The following is a 12,046-nucleotide window of genomic DNA, read 5'->3' on the forward strand; positions in this document are numbered from 1 at the left end:
TGCCAGAGAGATGGAACTTTGTTTTGAAGTTTTCTTATCTTGGATCTTTCCTTCAAGCCGATACCTTTGTTAACAAATTTTTCAGTGGTAATGAAGGGAGACATAGAAAGTCCTATTTGAGAACAGTTACAATGTGGAACTTTCCAACTTTAGCCTCCCTACCTAGGAGTCCTTTACTCTCTGTGTGAATCCTTTTTTCTCATTCTGTCTTACATCTTCCCAATTACTTGGTGTCCAATCCTTGCCTTGAATTTCTGTATCCCCCCCCCCCAATGTCTGTGCAGGGTGAGGTCAGTGAGGCTGCACTTCCTTGAGGCCTCCCAGCCTCCGTAAAGCTGCTTTCATCTCTTTGTTGCGGAGGGTGTAGATGATGGGGTTGAGCAGGGGAGTGATGACTGTGTAAAAGACAGCTACCACCCCATCCAGGGGTTCCTGTGAGCCAGGCCGCAGGTAAATGAAGGTGCAGGGCACATAGTAAACAATGACCACAGTGAGGTGGGCTGCGCAGGTGGAGAAGGCATTGCGACGCCCATCTGCTGACCGGATTCGCAGGATGGCAGCCACAATGTAGCCATAGGATGTGAGAATGAGCAAAAAGCATGTGAGGGCCAGGAAGCCAATGTCCACAAAGGTGACCAGCTCATTGATGGTGGTGTCAGCACAGGCTAGACGCAGCATGGCAGGGATGTCACAGAAGAAATAGTCAACTCGGTTTGGGCCACAGAAGGGCAGCCTGAATATGAAACTTGTTTGGAAAAGTGAATGGATGGTCCCTCCCAGCCAAGTGCCAAAAGCCAGGTAGTTGCAGACACTCCGGGTCATGATGGTAGCATAGTGTAAAGGTTTGCAAATGGCCAGGAACCTGTCATAAGCCATGAGTGTGTAAAGGAAGCATTCAGTGCAGCCCAGGAAATGGAAAGAAAAGAGTTGGATTACACAGCCCCCAAAGGAGATTGCCCTATTATCCAAGAGAAAGCCAGCCAGCATCTTGGGGACAATAGCAGAGGAAATGGTCATGTCCAAGAAGGAGAGGTGACATAGAAACCAGTACATGGGGCGGTGGAGCCGGACATCCACCAAGACAGTGAGGATGATGAGCCCATTGCCAGACACGGTGAGGAGGTAGATGACAAGGAAAGCGAGGAAGAGCGGTAGCCCCAGCTGTGGTGGGTGGTGCAGGCCCACCAAAATGAAGTACAGCACAGAGGTCTGGTTTCCACTTTGCATTTCTTTGCTGTTCACATCTGCCAAAGTAGTAGCAGAAAGAAACATTTTATTCCTGTAAAATATCTTAGCACGGCACATCTACACTGTGTCATTTTCAAATAGTTACAAGAGAATCAATCTCTCTCTCTCTCTCTCTCTCTCTCTCTCTCTCTCTCTCTCTCTCGTTCTTGTTCTTCCTTTTGCTTTCTTGCTCTTTTATCATTTTTTTTCTCCTATCATTCTCCCATCTCTTGATTCTGGGACTTTACTTGATTCCAGAGAATGGTCTTTGAGGTTAAAGCTAGCTGATTATATGTACAATGGTACCTCATTATCCATAATTTCACTTTTCAAATTTTCTGTTATGTTTCTGTTATGACCCCCAAATTTTGTTTGTGTTGAGTTCTTTGAGAGAGAGGGTAGGGAGAAAGAGAACAAAAGAGAGATACAAGAAGCAAGGGGACCATCTTTCATGTTTTATTAAAGTATATTATTATCATGCAAAGAATGATAACCATTTGGGGAAAAGAAAAGTAAAACTTTACTGAGCAGGCAACAGCTGAGTGGCATCTGAATGATTAATAGAAACTTTTTAGATTTCAGAGGAACAGGCCATTCCTGATTAAAGAGGCTGATGTATAAGGAAATAGGAAATGCATGTCTTGTTAGAGCCTGGTTTGTGGAATAGAGTTCTGAGAGACTGCAGAAGTAGGTCACACTGGATTTGAAGACTTTGTTCCCACAGGGTATGCCAGTAAGTTTGGACTTCTACTTGGGCAGTGCTGTACCATTGTAAGTTGATAATCAAGGAAGCATCTAGGAAATCACTAAGCATTGCCTCCTGTTTCAAAATGGATTTTATAGCTACATGTTGAGATATTTTTTAAGTTTCTATGAAGTTTTAACACTTATTTAGGATTATCAAAAAGTGCTGAGTCCCAGAAATCACTCAGAACCTACCAGTCAACTTGTCACTGGGAAAAGTAGGCTCTGTGATGGTAAAATGACAGATCCGTGGGCATCTATGGTGGAGGTAAAAGAGAAAGAGTAGCTAGATGGTAGACATGGCTGCCATCACGCTTCCACTGGCCACTAGGAGTCCAGCTGGAAGCCCTGTTTCATGTCACACCTCTGAAGCCTGTGATTCTGAGTTGCCTCTGAGCCTCTGTGAAAGGAACATGCCATTTGGATGTTTGCCTCCAGTTTGTAAAGTGACCATGAGAAGGAGAGAAGATGGCACTAGAAAGAATACCCCACATGACACCTCACTGTGCAGGGCTCTGACACTCTTCAGACACTTCCCTGATTTTTTGCTGTCACTGAGGTTGATGCTGTTCACTACTAGTCCTAGGAGAAGAGGATCTTTGTGGTAGAGCTTCAAATTTAAGGGCTTTGATCTATCATGGAGCAACTCACTGGAAGACCCAGGTTCATTTCAGAACCGAGGCACCCATGTGAAGATTAAATTTGCCTGACAATGTAGGACTGCAACACATATTTGGTAGAAAATTGTATTTAATGTTTATTGAGTGCTACTGTGAATTATGAGAACGAATTTATTTAATCCTTACAACAATCCTATGAAATAGAGGCCACTATCAGGGTTCCACATACAATTGTAGATACAAATCAAAAAGGGGAATTGGCATTATCAAGTACAAGTAGGAGGGCTGTTATTTTTAGCCCAGTAAGACTTTAGAAGCTATGGTATTAAGATACGATCTATTCTTCTCTACTGTATGGATAGACAGGCAGATGGACAGATGGATAGTGGATGGAGAGATGGACTAAAGCAATTCAGAAATAATGAAAATACAATCAGGTGCTTTGGGGCTAGAGTTTTATACTGCTTCACTATCCTAAAGGATTTTAAATAGGATGAGCATTTTTATATAGAACTTTTGAAAATAGATTTATTTTAGCTAAAACTTCAGAAATTGTGAATATATTAATTTCAATGTATATTCTACATTTTTACATTGGGCACATTTAGATTAGGAAATTTAATTTGAACTCTTGTGTTCTTAGGAAATAAATAATACATAAGCTAGCTCTCTGGTATGCAAATCATAGATCGAACCGAAGGAAAATAACAGAACAAACATTTGTCCATTAACTGATTTTAAGTGTGTGAGATTTTATTTTCTGGTTTGGGAAGCTCTGTGTGTGGCCTTTCCTTCATTCTCCCAAATTAAATACAATATTCTGCCCCTGTCCATGGGGCATGGGTTCCAAAACCTCCATGTACTTTTTTTCTGTCTGAAAAGTACATGGAACCAATCCCTACATTGATTATGTTCTTTTCTACATGTTTGTACATGATAAAATGTAATTTTTCCATGGTACTGAGGATTTGTGTTTGTGACAGGCTTATCATAAGCATGTTTCAACTTACACATGTGTGCTATTTACTTGTGTGTGCCTACTTTTCCCATTAGGGTGTGAGTTCCTTAAGGACTATTTTCTTTTAATTTTTATTCCAATTTTGTGGCATTATTTTCACATAAAGATCCTCAAATAGTATTGAACAAATGAGTTTCCCTCTGTGTGGATATCCCTATGACCTAGGCAGACAATATCAAAGATATATTAGTTAGATATTGTAATCTGAGTTCTAAAATCATATGAATTATAGTACTAGTACATCACTACTTACTTGCTATATTATATACAACTCTCTCAAAATTTATGCTTTCAATTTTTTATTTAAAAGTGAGTGGAGGGATAGGCGTAGACTCTCACCAATAAAGAAATACCAATCTCTTCTCGATCTATACCAATTCATATAAAAAATTTTGTTCTTCTACAATGAAAATCTATTTTCCTTTTATTCCAAATTCTGTTTCATACCACAATTTCTTTTTTTTCTTATTTCTCTGCTGCCTTGAATTCTCGGTTTTTATTTACGTTTATAATTTATTGTTCTGTATACAGAGAAATAATATTTTTACCCCTGGGAAGACAGAAAAATACCCCAATTTATCTACTATCAACTAAAACAGCTTCAGCAATTTGGTGTATACATTTTAGCCAGTATCACATTATATTATCCACATATCATATATACTGATCTATGTATTTGCAATATGATGTGCAATTTGCACATCTGGCCTTTTCAAACCCAATAGGGCTTGAGGTTGACCTTGAAACCCATCTGGTCCAGGCAACTCCAAGATATATATCGGCCTTTGGAAAGCAGACTTCAGACTTCTTTCCTGCCAAACATAATGCCATTAGGAGATCTCAGGTGCATTCTTTGCTCTCAACATCTCTAACATTTAATAAATATATACCTCAGAAAATCTCCATTACTATACCTCTACATCTCTTTTGTAGCCTTCTCTTCCAGTGACAACTCTCTGGGTGTGAATCTGCACTGAGGCCATTGCCTGCTTCCTCTTCTTGCTCTTTGCTGTTCCTTATGGAGGCCCAGTTTTGAGCTCAGCAGGTTGCTGGTCTTCTCCTGATGTGCCTCTTCTTGCTGTGTGGCTGTGTTATTTCTGTGTTCTTTTAGGCTCACCCCTCCCTTTTATAGCCTTGTGAAACTATTGGCAGTGGTGTCCCTAGGCTTTGACCTCCAGATTCTTGTTTTCTGGCAAGTAGCATCTTCTTTCCTGTAGACCCCATGGGGTGGGAGTCTAGGGGGCTGACAGTACTTCTGCTTTACCCTTTGGGGGCAATTAACTTACTGCACGGTATTAAGTCGCATTGGGCTTTGTTAGCGCAAACCCTGCACTATGGCTGATGCAGGAAGTTTGCTTAGTTGCTAGCAGTGTCCTTATAGCATCCGATCCTTCCAAGCGCAAATACTCAATTAAGAATCAGGATGCTCCCTCTGTTTCTTGGGAATTAAGTTTTCTTACCTATAAATCAGTGATAATTATACTTTACTCATTTATCCCATTAAGGTACAGTTTGTATCTGAAAGAACTTTAAAGCTAAAGATACTTCATGAATACATATTTTTACTTAAAAATGTACCTTCTCATTTAACTTGAAGCAAATTACCAGAGCATACTTTAGAATAGATACACTATTTTTGGCAGAAACATCAGATCATCCATGTACAAATAGGAAGTGAAAGTAGGAACATTATAACTGTGGCAATCCCTTAAAAGTCAAACAGATTAGAGCTGGATGGACCTTTACAGAAATGACCCAGAGCATACCCCCATTTTACACTGGAAACAATGGAGTTCTAAAGAGAATAAGGACTTTGCAAATGGTGAAAGTTATTCTACTTAGTTTGTGGGTAAAATGTCACTTAAATCATGTAGGTAAATGCTATGGATTCATCCAGCTTCTGGAATAGAGGAACTTAATATTCCTAAACTAGTGCTGGGCAAATTATTGCTCAATAAATATTTGCTAAAACACTTCTTATCAATCAACATTGCACAATATTTTAAAGAAGCATAATTTTAAGGATTATATTGTGAAATATGGTCTATTCTTTTTTTGCATTTTAATTGATGATATCTTTATTTCTTCTTTAGGCTGTAGGCCATATGTTACAACACAAAGAATTTTGATTTGAGACAAAAAGATCTGGAATTGAATTTCTATTCATCTACTCATCATTTGTATGATATTAATCAAGCTTCCATGGTGGACCTCTGTAAAGGTCAATCAGCAATTTCATAGACTTTCTTAATCACTACTTATTGCCAGATTCCTCTGAGCTTTGCCTGGCTGCCAAGATCTCCTCTCATCTTCTGTGCTTGATCCATTACCAATTTTCTCCTCTGGATCTGTGAGTGTTCATAATCCTGAACTCCATGGCCTTTCTCAGCCAGACTAAGTATCAAGTGGCAATGCTGCAGGGTTAGGAATTCTGGACTCTCATCATCAGAATGGGCACCTTGACCATTATTCTGCCAATACCTTCTACCAGAACTTGGACATCATACTTCTTTATTTATTTATTAGTTCAAATCAGTTATATATGACAATAGAAAGCTCTTCAATTCATTGTACACAAATGGAGCAGAATCTCTCACTTCTTTGGTTGTGCATGAAGTAGAGTCACACCATTTGTGTAATCATACATGTACCTAGGGTAATGATGTCCATTTCATTCCATCATTTTTCCTACCCATTTGCCCCCCTCCCCTTTGCCCTATTCAAAGTTTCTCCACTTATTCAATGTCCCCCCTGCCACCCCCCCCACTGCCATATGGATTAGCGTCCACTTATCAGAGAAAATATTTAGCTCCTGATTTTTGAGATTGTCTTATTTTGATTACCATGATATTCTCCAACTCCATCCATTTACCTGCAAATGTCATAATTTTATTCTCTTTTAATGCTGAGTAATATTCCATTGTGTATATGTACCACAGTTTCTTTATCCATTTATCTGTTGAAGGGCATCTAGGTTGATTCCAGAAATATGATCTATTTTTTGAATGAGACATTTTTCATTGATAGAATCATTTAAAGTCAGTAAGAAGTATTTTTGATTTGTATTTATTAGTACATTTTCCTATTGCATGGCCATAATTTCCAAGCTTTTCTGTATTTCCTAATGGTAGTGAGTAAATCAGATTTAGGATTTTGCTAGTGAATAATTCTACATACACAAAGGGAAACAAAAGGAATTTAAGACTGTAAATACTTACTCCTCCCATTATAGAGTATTTTTGTTTTGTGATATCCCTGATGGGAACATATATTTCCAAAGAATAATATGAGGCAAAGGAATTCTTGGTTAAAACAGGACTTTGCTTCTAAATTCCAGTTTGGATCCTTGGCCTTAGGAATTTAAGAAAGAACTATAATCTATGTTAGGGACACTAAGTGGTTGTTTTTCACCCTAGACCTTCCTTTGCTCTCAATTTGATTTTCTATGTGGTTGGGTACATGGAAGGGGGTGGGAACATTTCTCCCAGAGTGATGCTATCTTATCTTCCACATTTGAAGCAGAAGGGTGAAGGGTAGAGGGTGTGTTATGAGGAAAAGCAGAAGAAAAAAAATTAAATCAGCAAACGCCAAATCTTGGGGAGGGCAGATCCAGTTTACCAGCTCTCTCAACACTTGAGTGGGAGGAGCATATTAGAAGAGACCACCCTCAACTGATATCCAACATTCAATCAATCTCTTTGCTTATAACAGTGGACTTTTTAATTCCTGTGAAGGGTCGTAACATTCTCTGCAACCTGACGAAAACATTTGTTAGTTTCTCCTTTGGGGAGAGGCATGGGGATTCTGTAGGAGAGGTAATTCTATTCTCTTTTAATGTTGAGTAATATTCGTGTGTGTGTGTGTGTGTGTGTGTGTGTGTGTGTGTGTGTATAAAACAGTTTCTTTATCCATTCATCTATTGAAAGGCATCTAAGTTGGTTCTACAGTTAAGCTACTGTGAATTGAGCTGCTATAAATATTGATGTGGCTGTATCACTATAGTACACTGATTTTAAATCCTTTGGGTATAGACCAAGGAGGGGTGTTGCTGGGTCAAGTGGTGATTCCATTCCAAGTTTTCTGAGGAAACTCTATACTCCTTTCCCCCTTAATGGTCACAACAATTTGTAGTGCCACCAACAATATATGAGTGTGCCTTTTCCCCCACACCCTTGCCAACAGTTATTGTTGCTTGTATTCTTGATAATTAGCATTCTGACTGGAGTGAGATAAAATCTTAGAGTAGTTTTTATTTTCATTTATCTAATTGCTAGAAATGTTGAATTTTTTTTTCATATATTTGTTGATTTATTGTGTGCCTTCTTCTGAGAGGTGTCTGTTCAGTTCCTTAGTCCATTTATTGACTGATTTATTTGTGTTTTTTTGGTGTTAAGTTTTTTGAGTTCTTTATATATCCTGGAAATTAGTGCTTTATCTGATGTGCATGTAGAAAAGAGAGTTAAACAGATGGAGGTGGAGAATATCATGCTAAGCCAAGTAAGCCAATCTCCAAAAAACTCAGGCCCAGTGTTCTCTCTGGTAAGTGGTGCTGATCCATAATAGGGTGAGGAAGCATAGGAAGAATGGAGGAACTTTGGATTGGGCAAAGGGGAGGGGGATGAGGGTAGGCAAGATGGTGGAATGAGATGGACATCATTATCATTACTCTAGGTACATGTATGATTGCACAAATTGTGTGACTGCATCATGTACATCCAGAGAAATGAAAAGTTGTGCTTCATTTGTGTACAATGAAATGAAATTCATTCTGCTGTCATGTATAACTAGAGAGAAAAAAAGAAAGAAACAGGGAGGTTGAGGCTTAATCTGTTTTTCTCAGGCTGGGGAGATAATGGTGCATAGTATTTAAGAGCATATATGTGGGACTTCACACAGCATGACAATACATTTACAAGAACTTTCTCTTTAAAAATAAAAAGGCAATTCTATAGCCAGCTCTAGCACCAGAGACCTTGGGGCTTCAGCACAAAAACTGGTAGGTGAAGTGAAATTGGTACACAGCATACCTAGTGCAGTGTCTAGCATATAATAATAAGCAAGTAGCAAATGTGTTTGAAGTAGAATAATTGAAGAGAAAAAAGAAGGAAGAAAAAAAGGATGAAAGGAAAGAAGGAAGGAAGTGAAACAGACTAGCTTTGAAATTAAAAAGCAAATTCCTGATAGTTGCTTTTCTGCATCCCAAAGTTCTTCATCCTGAGAACAGAACCAAAGAAATTAAGACTGGTGTATTTTCTGCTTAAGCATAACTGAATTTGTATATGTATAAACCTGCCTTTAGTTTGTGTTAATTATATCCATTTCTTGGGACTAGCAAATAAGCAATCTCATTTTGTTTCTCCCCAGTTTAATTGAACTACATAAAATTCAGTTTTACTTTGTTTACTTTTTTCTCATGTGGGAAGGCATCTGGTTATCAGGATTCCAAGCAGCCTCCCTAGTTGGGCTGCCAATAAGGGAAGGAAAGAAAAATGAAAAAAAAAATCAGAAGGGGGAGGAAGGGGAAGGATATGTGAGATTTATGAGATTGAGAGGAATCTCAGAATTTGAAGGAGGATGATACAGTGAAGAGGACCAGAGGGTAAAATATTCTGGGAGATGAAAGGGGTTTGGCTGGGTTTGTGGAAATGGATGAAGGCACTGTCAAGGGATCAGAATTGTGGAAGGAGATTCAAGATCTCCAGAAACTTGCCAGAAGAGAAATGTAATAGAAGGTAATGGCAGTAGGATTGTTCTGAAGTTGAGGTCATATCAGGTGAAAAGGTGATTGCAGGTATCTGCTTAATGATACTTATCATATAGAAATTCCACTCCTGGGGGTATGTGTGTCCATATGTATCTGACAGAATTGTGTGTGTGTACAAATCCAAATGTGCATCCAAAAGAAAATATAAATAATATACAGTATATGCTTGCCAAGTGAAATTTCATAAACATGCAGTGTTTATATCTGCACCTATATTCAAAAACATGTATTCCAGAAATTTTTTGCAACACTAATTTTAATAGACAAAAGTTGAAAAATTTTAAATATCTAACCACTGAGTGAAAATAAATTGTTGCAAATTCACACAATGAAATGCTGTATAGAAATTATAACAGAAGCTCTACAACTACATGTAAAATGATTTAGGTTATCATTTGTACCCACTGATTTATGTTTGTTTAGGTTTGATAGAAGAAGTAAAGCATCTATTAATTTTATAGACCAGAGGATTTTGATTAGGAACAATTTTGCCTTATAGGGGTAATTTGGCAATATCTGGAGATATAGCTGAAGTCACAGGAATTGGTATCTACTGGCTGGAGGTCAGGGATACTGAGGAACTCCCACAATGCACAGAACTGACCTTTATTTATTTATTTTTTTTAAAGAGAGAGTGAGAGAGGAGAGAGAGAGAGAGAGAGAGAGAGAGAGAGAGAGAGAGAGAGAGAGAATTTTTAATATTTATTTTTTAGTTCTCAGCGGACACAACATCTTTTTGGTGTGTGGTGCTGAGGATCGAACCCGGACCGCACACATGCCAGGCGAGCACGCTACCGCTTGAGCCACATCCCCAGCCAGAACTGACCTTTATGACAAGGCCTATTTTTGTCCAAAAGGTTAATAGTGCTGAGGTGGAAAACTCCTGTCCTAGATATGTGGACTCAATAGTGCATACTGTCTTGATTTGGAATAGGTCCCCCAAATGGTCAAAGTAATTCTTGAAGAAATATAACAAAACTGGAAGACTCTTAACATCAGATGTGAAAATTGACTTTGGAGCTATAGTCATTTAGAGTGTAGTATTTGTATCATGCTAAACAAATAGAAAAATGGAAGAGAATAAAGCATAAATAAACTGAAACACAGTCATACAACAAAGATGACCTACAGTAAAGAGAGTTTTCTTCAATAAATTATTTTCATTTATTTGAATACTCAGAAGAAAAAATAATCCTGATGCTATTTCACAAGTATACATCACAAAATTAAATATAGATGGATTGAGGATATAAACGTGGCAGTCTTTATAATAAGTAAACAAAAATTCATGAGAACCAAACAACACAAGAGTCTAAACATAGACATGATACGTTGGGTTGAAATTATTATATTTTAAAAGATAAAATTTGTAGCTAATATTCTTTGATCATGAAGTAATAGAGTACAAAAGCAAATTATTATAAAGAAATTATAGGGCTGGGGATGTGGCTCAAGCGGTAGCTTGCTTGCCTGGCATACGTGCGGTCCGGGTTCAATCCTCAGTACCACATACAAACAAAGATGTTGTGTCTGCCGAAAACTAAAAAAAATAAAAATAAATAAATATTAAAAATTCTCTCTCTCTCTCTCTTTCTCTCTCTCTCTCTTAAAAGAAATTATAATAGTTGTAAACTTATACCAAATTTCTAAATATTTAATAAATGAGGCAAAAAAATCCTGATGTCATATCTAAAATATCCGTATGTCATATCTAAAGTAAAATTAATTCCAAATGAAGTAAAGGAAAAATACTCAAAAAACTAGATATTATTTGAATGAAGACTAATAAATATTTGGTGTAAGAAAAAACTTAAGCAAAATACCAATGTCAAAAACAGTACAGGAATAGGTTGATAAAATTTCCTAGATCATAAAAAAGCAATAAAAGCAAAGAAATTTAAATTTGAAAACATATTTTACCTTACAGAAGAAATGAATTAATAATTTAAGTTGTAAATGTTCAGACAAAGCAATAAAAGGCTATTAGCTCAACAGAAAAAAATGAATAAAATTCCTGAAAGTTAATTCACAAAAGAAGATATAGTTTTGTAATATAAGTGTTTATTAACATTTGAAAAAAGCAATACAAATTATGAGACTATTAAAATATAATTATTTTTATACAGTTGGGAAATCAAGCATTATGTATCTATAGATGCTTATTGGGAAAAGGGAGTGTGAGACTCTAAACAAAAACAAAGTTGGAAATTTGCATCTTGTAGTTCTGTATAGAAAGATAATGAGAAAGAGTGACATTCATGAGGAGAGTGCCAACAAGTGATGCTCATAGGGATTCTGGACAATTTTAATTGAGAGGAAGCCATTGTGAGTATCTCTTCATTACTGGTGAGGGACAGGTAAGTCCCACTTCACTCCTCTGAGGTTTAAAATTAGTTCCAGGAAGACTTGAACTATCCCAGGAGAGTGCAAATAAGAAACAGGTAGGGAGATGTGCAGCCTATGAAAAAAACTTTCATTGGCTCTTCCTGTTTTGTGCTCATCAAGGGAACCTGGAAACCCACAAGTAATCCTGTCCCCTGAGACTCCAGGTCAAGTTCATTCTTTGCCATTTAGCCTGGTTGGTTTGCATTCTCTGCACTTCAGTGGTTTGGTTTGGTTAGAAATGGACCCATCTTTCTCAACACAGTGCATGTGTTCTTGGAATGACAGTTT

The 12,046-nt window shown here is 37.5% G+C and overlaps 1 protein-coding gene across 1 annotated transcript; it reads right to left on the bottom strand.

Annotated features, from left to right (window-relative positions):
* Window positions 1-291: 291 nt before the first annotated feature.
* Window positions 292-1,239, bottom strand: Or10g6 (olfactory receptor family 10 subfamily G member 6). The gene has a single exon (XM_026402721.2). It carries the CDS (start codon window positions 1,225-1,227, stop codon window positions 292-294), a length of 936 nt encoding a protein of 311 aa, XP_026258506.2. The 5' UTR covers window positions 1,228-1,239.
* Window positions 1,240-12,046: the final 10,807 nt, after the last annotated feature.

This window comes from Urocitellus parryii, chromosome 4 (genome assembly GCF_045843805.1).
Source record: "Urocitellus parryii isolate mUroPar1 chromosome 4, mUroPar1.hap1, whole genome shotgun sequence".
In the NCBI taxonomy this organism is placed as follows: domain Eukaryota; kingdom Metazoa; phylum Chordata; class Mammalia; order Rodentia; family Sciuridae; genus Urocitellus; species Urocitellus parryii.